Here is a 20572-nt window from a genome sequence, read left to right on the forward strand (position 1 = left end):
AGTGGTAGAGCACTCGCCTTGAGCTGAAGAGCTGAGGGACAGCGCCCAGGCCCAGAGTTCAAGCCCCACGACCAACCAAAAAAAAAAAAAAAAAAGAGCTTTAGCCTTGAGCAAAAGAAGCTCAGGGCCAGTGCCAGGCCCTGAGTTTAAACCCCAGGGCAGGTGAAAAAAAATGTTAAACATGAGAACAACTTAGCACATAGAAAGTGTTGAAAAGCTAACTGCCCTAGCCTCAGATATAGGCAAGGCTTTGGCAAACTATGGACTAGTCAGAAGTACTGGAGGAAGAAATCTGTGCCCAGCCCCCTGCATGTTTCTATGGGGATCCTACGTTGATATTCAGCAGCTACTTGATAAAATCCAGGTGCTTGTCAGGAGACAAGCACAAAATCAGATTAGAGGTCTCAGGTATGTAGCAAGAGAGCCTGTATACTGCAATGGCAGACACAGTGGAGCCAGTGGGACAGGAGGCCAGGACAGGAGGAGGTTTTGGAGGAAGGAACTTGCCTTGGGGAACCGAGGAGGAAGCAAAAACTGGGAAGCAATGGGGTCCCAGCTTCAGGCCTCCCATTCATTAAGTCAGCTGAAAGATCAAGCATTGCTGATGACAGCCAAGGGCTCAAATGAAAGTGCCTCAAGATGCATTGTACTCAAAATGTTATACAACTATTTAAAGATAATTTTACATGTGTAATCCTAGCTACTCAGATCTGAGGATCACAGTTCAAAGCCAGCTAGGACAGGAAAGTCCTTGACACCTCCATTAAGTGCACACATGCATGTGCGCGCGCACACACACACACACACACACACACACACACACAGAAGTGAAGCTGTGGCTTAAGTGGTAGAGTGTTAGCCTTGAGCAAGCCCCAGGACCATCACTAAATAAATAAACACTACAATAAAAATTTAAGAATGAACACGTAGCCAGGTGCTGGTGTCTCGCACCTATAATTCTAGCTACTCAGGAGGCTGAGATCTGAGGATCATGGATGAAGCCAGCCTGGGCAGAAAAAGTCCCTGTGAGACTCTTACCTCCAATAAACTACTAAAAAAAAAGAGCCTAAAGTGGCGCTACAGCTTAAATGGTAGAGTACTAGCCTTGAGCACAAAGAGGTTCAGGGACAGTGCCCAGGTCCTGAGTTCAAGCCCCAGGACCAGCAAAAAAAAAAAGAACATTGACTCTTCATGGTGGCCCATATATGGTGGGTCCTATCAGCTGTCTGATGCCATCAGTGGGGGTTAGTTATAACATACTGCAGTCCTTTGGCCAGAGCCCTGCTCCTCCCTCTGTTCCCTTCCCTTTCCTAAGGCCTCACTGATCTCCCCCAGTAGTGTATCTTGGGAAGCACTTACTGGCTGATAGGTATCTCCAGAAATCATTCTTCTCTGACTCTCTTTTCCTCCGCTAGAAGCTGCCCACAGTTTGAATGTGTAGCCCAGGCTTAGCTTCTTCCTTCTCACTTTAAGTCCTCTAGAATTGGGAGAAGTCCTACCTGATTAATTTCCTCCCTTGGCCTGCTGTGGGTTCAGAGGGAATAGAGGGAAGATAGGATTCCTCTAGACTCATCCCAAAGTGGATCTTGGAAGGTTAGACAGTTATCCCTCTGCCTATAGCTGTTAAATGCTCAACCTCAAACTCTCCTCCAGCCTACTTGCCCATGGCCAAGATGGTGGGAGTGCTAAGACTCCTTCCTGCTTCAGGATGCCAGCTGGCAGTGTCCACTCAAATTAAAATGCTCTCTTAGTCTGTCCTGGACCCCAAGGACTCCAGGGTCTGCTCCCCCAAAACTGCTGCTTCATCCCCTCTTTTCAGGATTGGAGAAATTCTCAGAGGGAGTTTCAGGTCACCTCTTCCTTTCCCAAACCTGTCCCAACCACCTCAACCTCTCCATTTTCCATCCTAACCCAAGTACTTACTATGCTCCTGTAGATGAAATTTGCCAAGGTGAGGGTAGCTCCTGACCGGAAATATTTTCGATAATTCTTACGAGCCTGGTAGGAACAAAAAGAAAAGACAGATTCTAGATGAGGTTCTGCCACTTTTTCAACCATACCTAAAACAGACTGGGAAGGAGGGCATAAAGTCAGACAAAATGCCAAAGGAGGGCAGCTACAGCACAGGCCCAGGCACACCCATGCACACGTACAAGTCTTCTCATCCCACACCCACACACAGGCCATCCTCAAGGAAGGGTGTTGGTAGGTCTTAGTCCTCTAGGCTTCCCCACCCCCAGTAGCAAGCACCACCCACAAGGGGTCATATGTGGACAGGAAACTCCTCTGCCACTCCTCATTACCTTCCATCCTCTCACAAAAGCTTGGATCCGCAATGCCGATGCCTTCATCTTCCCATAGTGTTTCTTTTGCTGTAGGAAAAGATTGGGCCTGGTAGAAAAATCCACATCCCAAACCATTTCTCCCACTGTAATAAGAGTAAACAGAATGGGACTTTGACTGCACCTTGTTACCCCGAAACCAAGCAGAGATGAGAATCTGACTCTTCCGCATGAGCTGGTAATGGGTACGGCAGCGCCAGCCTCGGTAAACCTTCTGTATGAGGATGGCCAGTTGCTGGAGTCTCAGGTGCCTCTTCTCTTCCAGGTAGAAAAGCTGTGGAAGGAAGAAGCGTGGGGAGAAACAGCTGGCTTCTCTCTTCCTGTAGCCCGCAGGACTGCAGTTTCTCTTAGCCAGCATCTTAGATGATGCCCTCTGCCCTGAAGAAGGCAGAGTGGAAACAAGCCTTCAGTTCCCAGGGGCAGAGATTTCCCATCCACTCCCTATTCCAGAGACTCTCTTCCCCTCCGGCCTCTTCCCCATGTGGGTCCTGGACTCCTCCCATTCCCACACATGTGTTCTCCCCAACTCACAGTCTTGGGGCTTTTGATGAAGAGCTTTGTCTTTCCATAGGCTAGCTCCTCTGAAGATATGCTCAGTTCCCCCAGGACCTTCTCGACCCCCTCCCTACAGGCAGATGGGAGAAAGCTGCTGAAAAGCCCCTATGTCCTTCCAGCCCTAGAAACATAATTCTCATTTCCCTAAGTATCCATCCACTGGCTTCAGCCCACTGGGTCTTACCTGTCTCCCCCATTCCAGTAAGGCCAAGTGCATGGGCTCAGCAGTCGGTACCTTTCCAGGAAGGGCTTATAGCCCTGGCGGAAGGCATAGCCAGCTCGGCGCACCCGTACATTCTCCAGCAACCCCAAGTACCGTGTCTGGACTACTACCAGCTCTGAAGAAAACTGACCCCGCTGTTGATTCTCATTAGGCTTTATGCACCTAGGAAGGGGGTGGGGGAAAGGCTTAGGGGTTCAGGAGTGGATACCTTGCTGGTAGACCCTATCCTGATCTCCATACCCCAATCTGTACACAGTTGCTCCCTTACTAGACATTTTCAGTCAAAGCGGAATCTCACCCCTTGGCCTTCCCAATTTTACTTACTAGCCTAATGCTTCTCCTCCCAGCCTTGGGCTACTCAGCTCCTCACTGGCCTCTGTTTTCTGTAAGAATGGGCCTCCAAGACCCTCTTCCAGAGTTACTCCTCTGGACATGTTCTACAGCACATAGACCTGGCACATGCCATCAGACATGAAGCATGTTCCCCTGTGTGCCCAGCTTGTCACCTGATATAGTTCGGGTTCTTGGAATACAAGTTCTTCATGAGTATGGCCACAGAACTCTTAAACTGGGCCCCAGCAGTCGGAGGGCGCTTGAGAGACGCTTCCTTGGGATTTCCCTCAGGGAACAAGGAATGAAGGAGAGGATGGCGAGCCTTCCACATGACCTGGGACAGGTCTCGGAAGAGCAGGTCATTGTTCTTGTCAATGAAGCCAGCCACGTTGTATGTTACCTGTAGAGGAATATCTGTGGTTTGGAGACCCCATGGTCCTGTTCTGCTTGGTCCTCCCAGTTGCATTCTAAAGTATCCTTAGTAGCATCTTGCCCACTGCCTTCAGTTTGTGTCCTGGCCCTAGTCATTGCCCTGAGCCCTGCTACAATTACCTTGCCTGCATAATGGCAGATACGGAAGCAGCTGAGGCCCATGGTGTGGTCATACTGGCGCTGGGCATTCTGGGTAACTTTGCTCTCATAGTGACTATGCTTGGAGAAGAGCTGGTTCAGCTTTGCTAGGAAAGTGGAGTCACTGACCACTCCAGGGCGCAGGCACTCTTCATCCAGCATAGCCAGGATGCCTCGCTGGTTCTAGGTCAAGAACAAGATGAGTGCAACATACATCTGGTCTTTCAAGATGTACACATTCTCGCTGTTGCTTCATCAACCTGCTCTTGCCCTTTTTCTCCTTTATCATCTTTACCAAGTGGGGCAGGGAGGAGAAAAACAGAAGAAGGATGTTTGGGTAGTCTGGAAAGGGAGATTTTCAGAGGGAAGAGAAAGATCACTCACATGCTCAATGAGGTTACAGATGATGCCATTATCAAAGTAGTCCACCTTTGTCCACGCTATGCCCTGGTAAGGGGAGACATCAGTTGCAAGGGCAAGTCCAAGTCAAGTCTCCAAAGACTTCATCAGACCCAGCCTTCCTTTTAGCCACTCTCACTACAAAGAACCATCAGAAAATCCCATAGTTCAGAGGATCCTTGTTTTGGTTCTATTAAAAAATCCATTCCTCCAAAATGGGTGGGAAATTTTGTGACATGGGCAAATAGACATGTGTGGGGAACCAGGGCACCTGTGAATGAAGATGAGACAATGCAGAAAGCTCTGTAGGTGGAATAGAGCCAGAGAGAAATGTAATGTGTCAAGTGGAGGTTGGCACAGACAGAACACTAGTGTGGGACTGGGGAGGGACCCAGGTGGATGTAGCAGATGACCACTCTGATAATAAACTATAAAACTATAATGCATGAAAGAGTTTCTCTTCAAGTAATTAGCCAATTTGATGTGTCTCCAGAGCTCTATCTACATCAGTGATTTTCAAGCTTAAGAATGCATCACAATGCACTCACTGTAACCTAGATTGGCGGGAGTCTTCCTTCCTACCTCACCTTCCTAATTCAGCAGCTCTGGGATGATGCTGGGGAAATTACATTTTTCATATGCTCCCAAATTATATTGACACCACTGGTCCAGGGCCACATTTTAAGAACCACTGATTCACACCATACTTTGGCATTACATCATTTTGTTAAAAAGCTTTGTACAAAAGATGACAATTGACCCAGAGATAATTGCTCTCTGCTCTGAGAACATGCTGAACACGAGGTCCACAGGCAGGATAGCTTCTCATTGCTCCCAAGGTTCCAGGTGTCTCAGGCTGGGGCTATTCCCAAATGTGACTGGGAAGTGTAAACTTTGCTTTTCTTTCTCCTTCACTGACCCTTAGAGAAAAAGTTTCCCTCCCACTTCATCCCATAATACCTCAACCAGTTAAATGAATATGATATCCTTACAATGTAGCTGTGAAAAGAATCTTTAGATACTGATATGGGAGAGCTCTTGTTAAGTGATGAATGATAAGGTCCATAACAGACCACATATACTGGCCTTTGTCTAAACTTTATAGAAAATTTTATTTACATATTTGCTTGTGCACCTGCAAAAGACCTTCCGGAAGAAGGCCCAGTCTAGTTTGCCTTTGGAAGAGAAGGGAACTGGGAGGCTGAAGGCAGAGGTAGGAGAGAGACCTTTATCTGTGTACTTTTGTAAGTTCTTTGAATCTTGGAACATCGGAATGTATTATCTATTTGAGAATTTAAATTGTGAAAATATTGGGGCCATATTGCCATAACAGATTCTTGAGAGTACATGAGGGAACATCCCTGGAAGGGTTTTAATGAGTAAGACTCTCTGCCACTAACACTTCCGGTGGGATTAGCTCAATCAGAGAGCTTTTCTAAGTAACACCTAGCCATAGACAACTGAAGTTTGCACTGAATCAGGGAAAGAGTGTGGAAATTTGGAGCCAAGAGCACTTCCTGTGAAGGAGTCTGGATTCAGGGTGCTATAAAAGGGGACAGCAACATCAGCTAGTGCCTGGAGGAGACAAAAGATTCTGAGATATTGGAGAAGGGCATAGTCAGAGATGTGGTAGGGTGCCAAGCCCAGGAGAAATATCCCTTCTAAATTTGGCTCACAGTCTGCCATAGGCCAAGTACAGCTGTCACTTCACTCTTGTCAGGACTCTCCTCACACACACCCTTCTATCAATCTGTCATCTGCTTGGCCTGGCCTAGAGTGGGAGGCTGGGGAGCAGAACGTCCTGGCTACTTAGTAATGCTGAATGCTCAGCTGTGTGATGGCAACTTTGTCCTTTGTGTTCCATTTGGGGACAATTTAGAGGAAGTTGTGATGGAGGAGGAAGGAAGATCTGGTATACGTCTGGGGGTGGTTTAAGAAGGTGAGCAGGGAGAAGACATGGTTTACCTCTCTCTTGTACTCCTCTTGCTCTTCCTTTAGGGTCAGTTCTATGAATACCTGCTGTAGCTTCTCATTGCAGTAGTTGATCACAAACTGCTCAAAGCTATTATCCTGAGGATCAAAGAGAGAGACCAACTCACCTGAGACCTCTCTCCCCTCACAGCCCCCTCTCTTACCTCCACCTGTGAGCCTGTATCCCCTAAAATCTAGGGGAGCAGGCTGGTAAAATTTGGCAAGGCTCTCTCACCTCCAGTATTTCAAAGCCATAGATATCCAGGACCCCCATAACCTTCTTCTTCTCTCCAGTGCCTACCTAAAGAAAATCAAAGGATAAATCTTAGAACAGATTCCGTGGGCACACCCAGCAAGGGTTCTCTTGTGAAGATGATGTGAGAAGAGGTGCAAACAGAGCTAAAGTGAGCTTGACAGAGCTGAAAAGAAGCCACAGTGTCTGCTCTTCTTCCTCTTCTAGGACAAGCAAGAAGGAAGGAGGGAAGGAGAGATGTAAATAGATTCCAGGATGGTGTTCCCACGGTCTGAGGCTAGAAAACATTAAAATCCTCTCAGGATAATAGTGGCTCATGCCTGTAAGGCTAGCAACTCAGGAGACTGACATCTGAGGACTGAAGTTCAAAGACAGTTTGGGCAAGAAAGTTCGTGAAACTCTTATCTCCAGGTAAACAGCATAAAGCAGGAAGTGAAGCTGTGGCTCAAGTTGTAGAGTGCCAGCTTTGATTGAAAAAGCCAAGCATGAGCATGAGACCCAAAGTTCAAGGCGCAGTACTCAGAAAAATAAAAGAAACTATAACAATCATTCCTAATATTTGTAGCATATTTTTTTAAATCCATGCCATTTAATAAGCTTCTCGTAATTTTATAAGGTATTTATTCCCATTGTACAGATAAAAATAATCAGCTTGCAGAAAGAAAAGGCATTTACCTCATCTTCAATTCAGCCCCTACCTTTCAGTGATACCTTCTGAATAGATGCCATTTTCTTGTAGATAACTGCTTGTTAACAGCTTTATTGGAATTAAGGGGATGGCTCAGTGGCAAAGCATATATTTCACAGGCATGCAGCCTGGAGTTGGATTCCACAAAATTTAAATAAATAAATAACAGCTGTATTGAATATAACTTATATACCAGGTATAATTCAGTGGGTTTTTTTAAGTTATCCAAAGTTTATATAAAGAGAGGAAGTAGAGGGAGAATGCAGTCATAATATTCAATGCACAGCCTATGAAACTAGGAAAACTGAGGAGCTGGGAGGAACTGGGAGAGAGAGGGGGAAGGGTAAAGGGGGTGACACTAACCAAGAAGTTTATATAACCTTCACCACCACCTGATTCCAGAGCAGTTTCATCATTCCACCAAAGAAATCTTTTTTCTTTTTTTTTGGGGGGGGGGGTCTGGTCGTGGGGCCTGAACTCTGGGCCTGGGCGCTGTCCCTCAGCTCTTCAGCTCAAGGCTAGTGCTTTACCACTTGAGCCATAGCACCACTTCTGGCTTTTTTTTTTCCTGTGGTGCTGAGGAATCGAACCCAGGGCCTCATGCATGCAAGGCAAGCGCTCTCCCACTGAGCCACCTTCCCAGCCCTCCACCAAAGAAATCTTATCCCCATTAGTAGCTACTCTTCCTTTCCTTCTCCCCAAGCTTCTGACAATCATTGATCTACTTCCTAGCTCTGTAGATTTGCTGATACTTCACATTTCATATGAACAGCATTATATAAAAGCTGGTCTTTTGTGACAGCCATAATGTGCTGCAGCATATATAAGGCATCAGTGCTGCAGCATATATAAGAACTTTGCTCCTTTTTTATTGCCAAATAGTACTCTGTAGCACAGTTTGCTTACCTATTCATCTGATGGACACATGGGTAGTTCCTAACTTTTGATCTATTATGAATAATACTTCTATGAATAGTTGTATACAAGTTTCTGTGAAGATACCTGTTTCCAGTTCTCTTGGATGTATACCTAAGCAACTGTGTGCATCATTTTAATCCGATCTGTAGTCAATTCTGGGAAGCAGGTGGGCCTTAGTGTTTTTTGTTTTAGTGATCATGTCTATCAAGAAACTGGGGCTCAGGAGCTGGGAAGGTGGCTCAGTGGTAGAGTGCTTGCCTTGCATGCATGAGGCCCTGGGTTTGATTCCTCAGCACCACATAAGCAAAAAGAAAAAAGCCAGAAGTGGCGCTGTGGCTCAAGTGGTAGAGCGCTAGCCTTGAGCTGAAGAGCTGAGGGACAGCGCCCAGGCCCAGAATTCAGGCCCCACGACTGGACCCAAAAGAAAGAAAGAAAGAAAGAAACTGGGGCTCAGCATCTTTGTGAAACTGAATGATGACATGGCTGAGAAATAAATGGATCAGATTTTCAAACTTACTACTAGAAGGAACGACTAGAAGATACCTTCCCTCCCATCCTCCTCTCTCTGTTTAATCTTAGAAACCAAGGAAGGAGCTGAGGGTGAGAAGGTGAAAGGCAGAGAATATTGAGAAAGAGGGCTCACCTTGATGCTTTCATTGATTCGATTCACTATCCAGTTGAAGAGGCGGTTGTAGATATTCTTAGCTAGAGCATCCCGTGCATACTGAGCCTGAGTGGGGGACACAGTTGGAGGATGAGGGATATGTGTTACCTAGTTATTGTGACAGCCACAAAACAGATAAAATCAGTCCCGACAGGACCTTTCTTACCTGGATGACATTCAATACTGTGACTACCTTTTCTTTGGCTGTTTCCATGGTTCTTGAGCACAAGGCTCTCTCTAGTTCCTCAGAATTCAAACCCACCATCTCCCCAATCTCTTGAATACCTGAGGTGATGAGGAAATATAAGGAGGTATCAAGAGAAGTCCTTATCTTGGTAGGAGAGAAAGTCTGATAAGGAACTGCCACCGGTCTTGGTGGGGAAGTCATTGTAGTTGATTCAGACTACATTAACAGCCCTAGGAGAATAGGGGCTGAAAGTGTGCTGCAGAGTAGGTAGATCTGGGCACTTACTACGCACTCTCTAACTCTCCTGATAATGTGCTTACCCCCACTGTAGAAGAGTCAACTGAGAGGCTGAGAAGTCCCAGACCTAGGTCTATCAAATTTGAAAATCTTGTTCCAAAATGCTTCACCAGGAATGCTTCCCAAGGGAAGACCTCAGGAGTGGGCCACATAGGAATGATCAGAGTGAGGCTGGTTACACTAGACATGGTACAAGAACTCAAAATAGGAGACTCAGGGTGGAGCTTCGGCAGGATGCCACAAACCTTTCCCGTTACGGATGCCACTTGCTGGTATCCCATTGGCTTGGAACTCGTCAGTCATCTCCACATTCCCCAGCTTCAGCACCAGAGCAGTTACCTCCAACACTTGTCGAATTTCCTCCTCTGAGAACCCAATCACGGTCATTGCCCTCTTAGGAAAGATAGCAGATATCAAGTGAGCTGGTGGTACCGGTCCAATGCTGAAAGCCAGAGCTTGGACTTGGGGAAGAGCCTAAGAACCCAAGCCTGCCCTGCCCTGAGCACCCACCTGAACAGCCCTGAAGTTGGAGGCGTCATCCATGCCACCTATTCTGGACACCTCAGGGTTCAGATAGGTATAGCAACTTATGTCCTGCTCAAGCTTCAGGGCCTCTGGGAAGGTCAAAATGGAGGAAGAAGGTTAGTACCTGCTCTCCCCTGCCTGCCCACCCTCTCCACCCCAGCCTTCACACCTCAACAGCCTTGCTCTGAGGGGCTTCATTCTTTTAATCAAAGGAACCATTTTTGGTTTAAGTCCTTCCCCTGTTTTTTGGATTAGGAGATAATAATTTCTACAATGATAGACTCAATTTTAAGTAGTTTAGGGTTTGGGTACTCACACTTGGAGTTTCTCCACAACAACTATGAAAGAAAAGCTTTATTGAACCCCTCCAGGATCCAAGTGGAAAAAAGATAGAACCTTCCAGGTTCTAAATAATGCAAACAGTAAAACAAACAAAGAAAAAAAACCCTCTTCATCCTGCTCAGACTTCAGTGCTTCACACCCACTTCAGCCTCAGCACCTAACTCACTTTCAGTCTGGGTTGATTCATTGTTTGTTCATTAGGTACCAACAAAGTAAGAGATAATTGTTCCCTGGCCCTGACACCTCCTGTGGAATGCTTCCTTTGATATTGAAGGACTGAACTCAATCAATGGTCTTGCATCCCCCTGTGTGGTAAATCTTTATCCCAGCCCCTATCACATGAGGTAGGGCTTGGTTTTTCTATCTCTCCCACAAATGAGCAAGTTGTCGGTTGGAACTGTTTCTCATCTCCATAATCCACATGCCTGGCTAACAAGCAGGATCTTTTATTTTAATAAATGCATCAAGGAAATATTCAGAAGTGTTTATGATAGGAAGAACTTGTCTAATCCTGGAGTTTGAGGGTATTATTTATCTCGTAAGCAAATTACTTGAGATCATGGAATATATCTCAAACTGTAGTTTAACTGCAGTTTCCTCTAGCACTAAAACCTTATTTTCATTTATTTAAATTTTTTGTGCAAGTTGTGGGGCTTGTACAGTGGGCCTAGGAGCTATCCCTGAGCTTTTTTTGATCAAGGCTAGTGCTCTACCACTTAAGCCATAGACTCACTTCTGGCTTTTTAGTGGTTAATTGGAGATAAGAGTCTCATGGACTTTCCTGTCTTGGCTGGCTTTAAAGCTCGAGCCTTAGATCTCAGCCTCCTGAATAGGTAGAAATACAGGCATGAGACACGTTAGATGCCCAGATTAAGCACACAAATCTTGAAACAGGAGCCTGCTAAGTTGAAGGGAGAATGAGTCAGAAATCCTTTGGATATTAATACCAAGGAAACCTCAGACTTGGCTTAAACTGACAGGTGATAGACTCTAGAACCTATGATTTCAACAAATTGAGCATCACCTTGAACATCATTTTGACCTAACAAGGTCAAGGTAATGACCTGTGGGGACTCTTGACCCACACAGATCTCAAGCAGGAAGGAAGTAGTTAGACATGGGTTCAGCATAGAACAAAAAAAAAAAAAATCAAAGGGACAGTCTTAGGGGCCAGAAACCCATTTTCACACTGGAGAGGAGATTGAACTGTAAACTCTGGCAAGGCCTAAGTCCCACTGGACCCCTGTAGTGAGCATCACTGAGAGCTACCTTTAGCCAGTCCAGCTTCCAGTCTGGCCTGGGCTCTTCTCCAGAATAAGGTAAGGGTCTCCATGTCTTCTGCTCATTAGCCACCTGCACAGGCCTACTGGCACTAATCACACTTGCATTGAAATGCTCTTCCAGAAATCTGAGTTCTTAGAGGACAGGATCCATGACTTACTCAACTCTGTGTACCAACAGACTAGCACAATGACTGATCAGAGATGCATATGGATGAATGAATGAGTGGCTGAAATGTTCAGAGAGTTATTTAAGAAGAGAAAGCCAGGAACATAGTCCTCAGCAAGGAAGATACAGGTCCAGGACAGCTGCAACTAGAGTTCCTAGGAAGTTCTTAAACACTTTTATAACATCCTGTCTGCTTTCCTGCTGAACTCTCATTATAGCCACTCAAACTGGAAGTAGGAAGGAAGATAGATGATTGATTTCATATTTGAAGCCAGCAGACAAAAGAGAAATCCAGACAGGACAGGGAGATGAGAGCAGCAAGGAGACAAGAAAGGCATAGCCCTAGGCAGGTTCTGGTTAGCGATATAATCCTAGAAACTCAGGAAGATGAGAGATTAGAATGGAGATCTGAAGCCATCCTAGTAAGAAAAATCCATGAGATCCATATCTCCAATTAACCACCAAAAAGCCAGAAGTGGAGCTGTGGCTTAAGTAGTAGAGAACTAGCCTTGTGCAAAATCACTAAGGGACAGTGCCCATGCCCTGAGTTCAAGCCTCAGTACCAGCACTAACTAACTCACTAAATAAATAAAACAAGAAAGGTATGTCCCTGGATGTCAGTCCCATCAAAGGACAAGAACAGAATACTTGGGAGATTCAAACCTAATAATGGGTCGTGAGGGTCCTGATGGGGAATATAAGCACAGAGAAGTCTGGGTGGCCTCAAGAAGGAGGCTGCAGGGCCTCAGAGTGGTCTGGGTTTCTGTAGGTGGAATGGAGTTTGGGGAGACTTTTCACATGTCCAGGGCAGGCACGTACTCAGCAGCTGTGCGTCTGCTCCAGCCAACAGCTGATAGAAGATATGGAAGTTCCTTTCTCCTTGGAGCTGCTTCACCACTCGGGATTTCTCAAGCAGATCTGACAGAGAATTAGAAAATAACTTCCCTGGGACATCAGGCAGATCCTTCTAATTCCACCTCAACCTTGGTGTTTCTACTGGGAGGCTTCCTGGAGTCCTAATACTCTTCCTTTTTTCAAAAGTAGATGTGGCGAGCTCCAGGGGCTCATGCCTATAATCCTATCTACTTAGTAGGCTGAGATTTTTAAGACTGCAGTTTAAAGCCATCCCAGGCAAGAAAGTTTTTGAGATCCTTATTTCCAATTAACCACCAAAAAGCCAGAAGTGGCATGGCTCAAATGGTAGAGCACTAGGCTTAAATGAAAAACTACAGTACCCAGGCCCTGAGTTCAAGCCCCAGTACCAGCATGCATGCACACGCACATACACACACACACACAAACACAAACACACTGGATAAGCCGAAAGGGAAATCATGGGTCAGGTAGAACAAGCAAGAGTTGGTGAGGAATGTGAAGGAAACACATACAGTTTGTGATGACACCACCGAGGGGGGCTCCCTTGAAGTCAAACTCGATATCCATATATTTTCCCTTCAGAGAGACCAGAGAAAGGATTTGTTCCCACCTCTTTTCATCTCCCTGTCTGAAGTTCTGTACGCCTCCTCCCAGCCGCCCTGCCCCAAGACTGGAAATGTGTTCACTCACAAATCGAGAAGAGTTGTTATTGCGGATGGTCTTGGCATTGCCAAAAGCTGCAGAGATCAGGAAGGGGAAGTGAGGGGGCTGTGGAGACCATAAGATTCTAGGGGAGGGAGGTCATGGGAAGCAGTGATTTTGGAGGAGAGTCTAGGACTGAGAGACTCCGGGGGACCAGGGGCAGGAAGAGTGGAGAGGGCAGAGGCCAAAATGCTCACCCTCCAGCACTGGGTTTGATTGGAGCAGCTGCTCCTTCACCAAATTCACCTGCTCCCCTTTCCCACAGACAGCAGCCACGTAGGACATCACCAGCTTGCTAGCCTCTGTGCACAAGAAACTCAAGGAGTCCCAACCAGACCGGACACACACCACCCTCCTCCCTCCTCAATTCCCTGCACCCCAGCAGTTCAGACCATACCCTCAGAACTCAGAAAAACTAAGGAGCAAATGCTGATGCCTGGGACAAGGCTAGGCCTGGTTTGGAACAGACACAAGCAGATGCTTTGCAGAGTTGACTTCATGACTGCCCCAGCCAGGTGTCTCACCAGTCTTTCCAGAGCCACTCTCGCCTGTGATGACGATACACTGGTCTCGATCCTGATCCCTCAGTGACTGGTATGCCATATTTGCCAAGGCATAGCTTGAAAGGAGGAGTAGGCAATGACTAACATGAGCCAGCCCCACGTACCACCTTTTACTCAATCCCCAGCACTGGGTTCATCTACCCTCTGCACACAGGACAGACTAGGCAAGAAGGGCTAGGCCTAGTGAGGAGCCTCCAGAAGGCCAGGGGATTAGGGGCACAGCTGGAGAGCTCTCTTTAGGAAAAGGGATAAGAGAAATAGGAATGCTTCATCATCACAAAGATGGGACCTTCTCGGCCTTCCCTGGGTTTCTTTACTCACATATGAGGTTTCAGCTCATAGAAAGTATAGTTCTGGTATTTGGCAATGAATTCTGGGCCATAGATGGGTAGCTGTTGATAGGGATTCACTGAGATTATCACGTTCCCAATGTAGGTCTGGAAAAGGGAAGAGGGTGAAGGAAATGAGTGAGGTGGACATGAATGGTGAAGGTGAAGGTGTGAACTTTCTTTCCTTCTTCCTTCCTTCCTTCCTTCCTTCCTTCCTTCCTTTCTTTCTTTCTTTCTTCCTTCCTTTCTTTCTTTTTTTCTTTTTCCTTCCTTCCTTCCTTCCTCCCCTTCCTTCTTTTTTTTTTTTTTTTTTGGTCAGTTGTAGGGCTTGAACTCTGAGGCTGAGTGCTATCTCTAGGCTCTTCAGCTCAAGACTAGAGCTCTACCACTTGAGCCACCACTTCCAGTTTTCTGGTGGTTAATTGGAGTCTCATGGACATAGCTTTATGGGCTGGCTTTGAACTGTGATCCTCGGTAGCTAGGATTACAGGATCCTGAGTAGCTAGGATTACAGGCATGAGCCACCAGCACCCGGCTTGGAGATGTGAGCTTTCTAGACATGCCCAGAGCCTGGTCACCCATATCACACTCACATAAATTTCCTTGTTTTCATAGCGAAGCTGAAGGTTCTCAAGCAGAGATTTCTCCTCCAAGGGTTCCAGGAGGACAAGGTCCTCCACTCCCACAGTATCTTCTAATAGCGGCATGTCCAGAGGAGTTGGAGATCCTAGGAAGAAAAGAAGACAAACTGCTAACATCTGCTCAACATAGCAGAGGAGGGCAGAAGGACCAAGAGGAGTCCCCTACCTACAAAAGCCTCTGGGCCAGCCAGACCAATAGGGAGGTAGAGGAGTCTTCCACTCCCTAATGTGGGATGGGGTGGGATAGGACCACTTGTCTCTGCCTATCTGGGGAAGGACCACATCAGTAAGCAGCAAGGAGATGGGCTTGAAGGAGAGAACAAGCTTGGGAGGGAAGTATGAGCCAAGCTTTAGGCAGCAGCCAGGTATTGAAAGCTTCCTTCCTCCTGTTCAGAGGCTCTGGCCAGTTTCCAGACTCCCCGATTGCTTTGTGTTCCTGTTCAACCTTCTACCTCCCACAGCCTCTATTTCAGTCACCTAACCCCTACTCCCCCATATCTCTAGCAGGAGCTCTTTCAGAGATCTTTTCTTCCTTTGATTTCTAGCTTTATTTTTTCTTTATTATTATTAATATTATTATTACTAAGTAGTCTTTACAAAGGGGTTACAATTCCACAAATCAGGTTATGAGTACAATGCTTCTTGTCAACATCACCCCTTCTTTTCTCCTCCATTCCCCCCTCCTTAAGTTACATAGTTAATTTGCAAGCTTCATTTTTTTTAAATGGAGATTGAATAAGGCAATGGATTTGAAAACACAGTCATCCATAAAAGTCAGAAAGCAAGAGTCATCCATAAAACATTAGAACAGTCAGGTGCCCGTGGCTTATGCCTGTAATGTTAGCTACTCAGGAGGGTGAGATCTGAGAGTCTTGGTTTGAAGCCAGTCCGGGCAGGAAAGTTCTATGAGACTCTTATCTCCAATTAACCACCTAAAAACCTGGAGTGGAGCTGTGGCTCAAAGTAGCAGAACAGGGCTGGGGAATGTGACTTAGTGGTAGAATGTTTGCCTAGCATGCATGAAGCCCTGGGTTTGATTCCTCAATACCACATAAACAGAAAAAGCTGAAAGTGGCATTGTGGCTCAAGTGGTAGAGTGCTATTCTTGAGCTGAAGCTCAGGGACAGTGCACAGGCCCAGAGTTCAAGTCTCACAACCAACAAAAAGAAAACAGAAAAAAAGATTTGAAATCCCCATAGAAAATGGAAGTGGGCTGTCTGGAGCATTAAAACCCCCTTTGCACCAGTAGAGTTATAAAAACAAAGAAACTTGCACATACAGATTATATAATGTATTTTCTTTTTGCCAGTCCTGGGGCTTGTACCTGGACACTGTTCCTTTTGCTCAAAACTTTCACTCTACCACTTTGAACCACAGCACCACTTCTGGTTTTCTGGTGGTTAATTGGAGATAGGAGTCTCATGGACTTTCCTGCCCAGGCTGGCTTCAAACCAAGATCCTCAGATCTCAGCCTCCTGAGCAGCTAGGATTACAGGCATGAGCCACCGGTACCCAGCTTATATGATGTATCTTAATGCAATAAATTTTATACTTGTACCATTTATAATTCCTATATACTTATGAAGTATTTCGTTTTCAATCTTCTGAGATAATAAAGGCTGCTTCACAGGTATTCCAAGAGTCTCATAACAGTGGTACAAAAGCAAAAAAAAAAAAAGCCTCTTGTACTTGGAAGGCCACCTCTTTCTCATGCTTGTGGGTTTGACCCAGTGGGAAGAAAGAGAGGGTAAAAGGGCTGTGAATATGATTACTACAATCTTATATTTTTACTTACACTTACATACATATATATGAAATAGAACAATGAAATCTATTAAAATTGTTTTTAAAAGTAGGGTGGGGTGAGAAAGAGTAACAGAGGAGATGAATTTAATCAAAGTACATTATATATATGCATGGAACTATTACAACAAAACCCCTTGGTACAATACATGCTAATAAGAACATTTTTTTAAAAAGGAAATAAAAGTGTAGTTTGTTTGCCCAACTGTCAGGGCCTCTGGATGTTGGCCATCTCTGCCCTTGTTTTTCTACCTCCAGATCTTATACCTATTCCCGTACGCTTCAGGAGTGGACTTTGCCCAGAGGTACACACCCAGTTTTTTAGTAGTTGGTGGGAATGGGTCAGAAGGACGGCTGCAGAAGGGGTTGAAAGGCTGGCCCCATGCAGGACACACATAGCAAGTATTTCCTGAGCAGGAAGTCCAGCCTCCTCCCACTCCCTCACCCCGTTCTTTCTAGTGGATCTGAGTAAGCAGGGTGGCTGGGTACAGGGCAGCATTAGTACAATGGTCAATGCCACTCCCAAGCAGGAATAAAAGAGACACACAGTCTCTCCTCCATCTTTAGACCTCAGTGGGGGAGGGGAGGGGAGGAAGCAACACTGGAAGATGAGGGAAGAGGTGGGAAAAGGTTTCTTTCCCCGCACTCAGCCTCCTTTCCCAAGCTCCAATGACTTCCTGCAAGGAAGCAGTAAGAATATTGATAATAGCAATCACTAGAAATCATGTAGCAATTAGCCAGGGCTCTAAACCCTGTGCAAATACTAATTCATTTGATGCTTACAGTATTCCCATGAAATAGGTACTACTGTTCTCTCACATTTTTCAGAATTCGTTTTGAAAGACCAAGTCTTTGAAGCAACTTAGCCGGGAAGGGAGAGAAGTCAGAGTTGGCTGGGAGAAGGCATCTTTGGATTTGGATTTGAGAAGAATGGGAATGGGATTAATTGGGAAAGGGGAAGGGGAAATAGAAACAGACTTCCAAACGGGACACCTTGAAGTATGAAAGAGTAGTGACAGATCAAGGCAGGACTTACCAAACACTGGAACAAGGATGTAACTTCAGCGTCCCTTGAAGAATGGGAGATGAAATCCCAATTTGACAGGAAGGAGACATAGAAATCCCCAAGGCCAAGGTGAAGGGTCTTAGTTAATGGGAGCTGTCCATGGTGTTTGGGGAATCCAGGCTGCCCTCCGCTTGCCAGTGTCCACTCCTCTGACCTTCCTCTGTTCTGCCTTCTCCAGCCCAGACTGCCTGTGCCAAGTCAGGCCAGGAGACCAGAGAGATGGCTGCTCAGCACAAAGTCCGGGGCTGTTCCTGCTGAGGGTGTGGCTCACTTAACCCTTCACACATCTGAGATGCTCAGTCAGGGTGGGTGACTTTAACTGTTCCAAAAAATTGGGAAATGAGAGCAGGAGGAATAGAATTTATCACCAAGGAAGATTTTTCTAAGGTCAGGAATTCTGCCAAGGAGGAAGGCAGTCTAAGGTGTCTTCCTAGGAAAGAGATAGCACCTCCCTTAAACCTACCTTTCCTAGTTTACTGGGAGTCTGAGGATAATGAGATTACTTGGAGAGCTAAGCAAAATTTCCAAATCCTGTCCCCTGCTCTTCCCCCGTCAATCAGTGCTCGTCACAAAGACCCAAAGACTAGACTTGGTGGTGATAATACCTCCCATTTGTATGGATGTCCCAGTTTCTTTGAGCTTCTCCTTGTACTGTCTCAATGAGCAGCTCCTCCCTGTGAGCAGGCAATGCACGTACTCCATCCAAAGGGAAAATTAGAGGCAAACACCTGGTTCAGTTGTTACAGTTGTTACATGCCCTTATTTCCACAACTAGCATATGTCAGAACTAGGAACAGAATACAGCTTCCTGACCCTAAGTTTGCCATAGATTGTAGCCCAAGTCTGAGGTTTCTAATTTTAATCCTTCAGTATTAGGATACTGAATAAGACCCTGAGATACTGTTTTAGCCCAGCAGGAAAAAAAAATCTCTCTTTTATAAGACAAATAACTTATGAAATCCAATTTCTCAAACACTCCTCATCTAGACAGGAAAATTCCTGAACAGCAGTTCCCCTCTGTTCACCATCCTCTCTCCCAGCCATGCACAAAGAACAAATTAGGTAATTTACAGATACTTAACTAAGATAGAGACGCAATTTTCCAGCTCTCAGCCACTTCTGCTTGGTTGAAGGTCCAAGCTCTATTGCGCTAGCAGAAGCACTTGGCATAAACCGGTCCATCAGCAATTCCATTATCAACCTGCCTTTACATAATTTATTATATGTATTTGAAGGGAGGAAAGCAAGGAAAAGAGAAAGAGAAAGCTGAGTGCAAGTTACATCAAAATATAATCTCATAGGACTGGAGGTGTGGCTCTATTGGTAGAACACAGGCCATGAGCAAAAGAAATCCCAGCAAGCCTGGTGCCAGTGGCTCAAGCCTGTAATCCTCGCTACTCAGGAGGCTGAGATCTGAGGATCTTGGTTCAAAGCCAGCCTGGACAGAAAAGTCCATTAGACTCTTATCTCCAATAAATTACTCAGAAAAAGCCAGAGGTGGTGCTGTGGCTCAAGTGGTAGCTCAACTAGCTTTGAGCACAGAGGCTCAGGGACAGTGCCCAGGCCCTGAATTCAAGACCGAGGACCAGCACAAAATAAAAAAGAGGAAAAGAAAGGAAGGAAAGAAGGAAGGAAGGAAGGAAGGAAAGAAGGAAGGAAGGAAGGAAGGAAGGAAGGAAGGAAGGAAGGAAGGAAGGAAAAGAAATCCCAGCACAAGGCTTTGAGTGCAACATTATATCAAATGCAGAGTGACTACAGAGGATGAGAATGAGAAAAAAGAATTTACCTGTGGTCATACCACTGAAAATCTGGCAGAAACTAGATCTCATGTTCTCTTGGCCAGGAATCTGTAGCAACTTAAGCTTTATCTGTGCCTAACAATTCATTCATGGGATTGCCTCCTATTTATTCATAGAAGTCTCTAAACCAAGATGGCAACCTTAGGCCATAAAATAATGTCCTGAACATCACAGCTCTGGCTACTAACTATAACCCATAGTGGGTTCCAACCCACTTCCAAGTGTGAATTTGAGTGTTGAAACTAGCGAAGTCCTGGGAAAAATTGAATAAGGGGTCATACTAACTTAACAAGGTATGACATACATAGCCAAGTTAAGTGGGATTTCAAGATATGTCAAAGCCTCTCTGGGAGGATGGAGGCATGGCTCAGCAGTAGAGCCACACAGAAAGCTGTGTCCAGAGTTCAAACCTCAGTACCACATGTACCCTTAGGTAGGGAGGAGGCATGATGGGAAAGCGCAGCATTACAATCTGCTTTTCACATAAAACTAGAGTAACTAGAGCTTGTTAACTTATTCCTCTGGCCAATTTCTAAACAACCCTCTTAGTCCACAAATGAAATGGCTAGTCCAGGACTGATTGGGTAGTCAGTGGTAGTGTTTGTCCTAGCATGCGCAAGGCCTTGGTGTGATTCCCCAGAACCAGGGGTGTCGGGGAGATGCTTAGTCCATCCAGTGGGATGAGGGAGCTCTATGATGAGGGAAATGTTTATCAAAATTGTAGTAGTGGTTTTACACCTGACTTTACTTTTGGAAACTCAGTACAACTATACACTTAAAGTAGATAAATTTTATTATATAAACTACACTTCAATAAATCTGACAAAAAAAGACAATAATGATCATTCCAAATTTGTTGGTACTGATTTCTGGTAACATTGAGAGGGCAGAAGTTTGAACAATTCACTAGTCAGAGATATTTTTATTATTAACTTTTATTATTAATTCACTACCAGAGATATTAACTTTTAAAAAGCTTTTAGAGCCAGGTGCTGGTGGCTCATGCCTGTAATCCTAGCTACTCAGAAGATCTGAGGATTGTGGTTCAAAGCCAACCAGGGCAGGAAAGTCCATGAT

The 20572-nt window shown here is 45.5% G+C and overlaps 1 protein-coding gene across 1 annotated transcript in view; it reads right to left on the reverse strand.

The window, feature by feature from the left end:
* Myo1a (myosin IA) overlaps window positions 1–14893 on the reverse strand; it is a 19026-nt gene extending 4133 nt beyond the window's left edge. The window contains exons 1-21 of the mRNA XM_013020068.1: window positions 14780–14893; window positions 14179–14294; window positions 13819–13913; window positions 13492–13596; window positions 13283–13329; window positions 13105–13168; window positions 12536–12634; window positions 9911–10014; window positions 9646–9793; window positions 9083–9201; window positions 8896–8982; window positions 6629–6694; window positions 6388–6492; window positions 4408–4470; window positions 4006–4206; window positions 3627–3853; window positions 3082–3282; window positions 2874–2967; window positions 2467–2616; window positions 2304–2372; window positions 1912–1998 (exon numbers count right to left, since the gene is read on the reverse strand). Coding sequence (XP_012875522.1) covers window positions 1912–1998; window positions 2304–2372; window positions 2467–2616; window positions 2874–2967; window positions 3082–3282; window positions 3627–3853; window positions 4006–4206; window positions 4408–4470; window positions 6388–6492; window positions 6629–6694; window positions 8896–8982; window positions 9083–9201; window positions 9646–9793; window positions 9911–10014; window positions 12536–12634; window positions 13105–13168; window positions 13283–13329; window positions 13492–13596; window positions 13819–13913; window positions 14179–14294; window positions 14780–14893 — 2361 coding nt within the window. The remainder of the gene's footprint in view (window positions 1–1911; window positions 1999–2303; window positions 2373–2466; window positions 2617–2873; window positions 2968–3081; window positions 3283–3626; window positions 3854–4005; window positions 4207–4407; window positions 4471–6387; window positions 6493–6628; window positions 6695–8895; window positions 8983–9082; window positions 9202–9645; window positions 9794–9910; window positions 10015–12535; window positions 12635–13104; window positions 13169–13282; window positions 13330–13491; window positions 13597–13818; window positions 13914–14178; window positions 14295–14779) is intronic.
* Between the last annotated feature and the right edge of the window lie 5679 nt (window positions 14894–20572).

This window comes from Dipodomys ordii, unplaced genomic scaffold (genome assembly GCF_000151885.1).
Source record: "Dipodomys ordii isolate 6190 unplaced genomic scaffold, Dord_2.0 Scaffold3, whole genome shotgun sequence".
Taxonomy (NCBI): Eukaryota; Metazoa; Chordata; class Mammalia; order Rodentia; family Heteromyidae; genus Dipodomys; species Dipodomys ordii.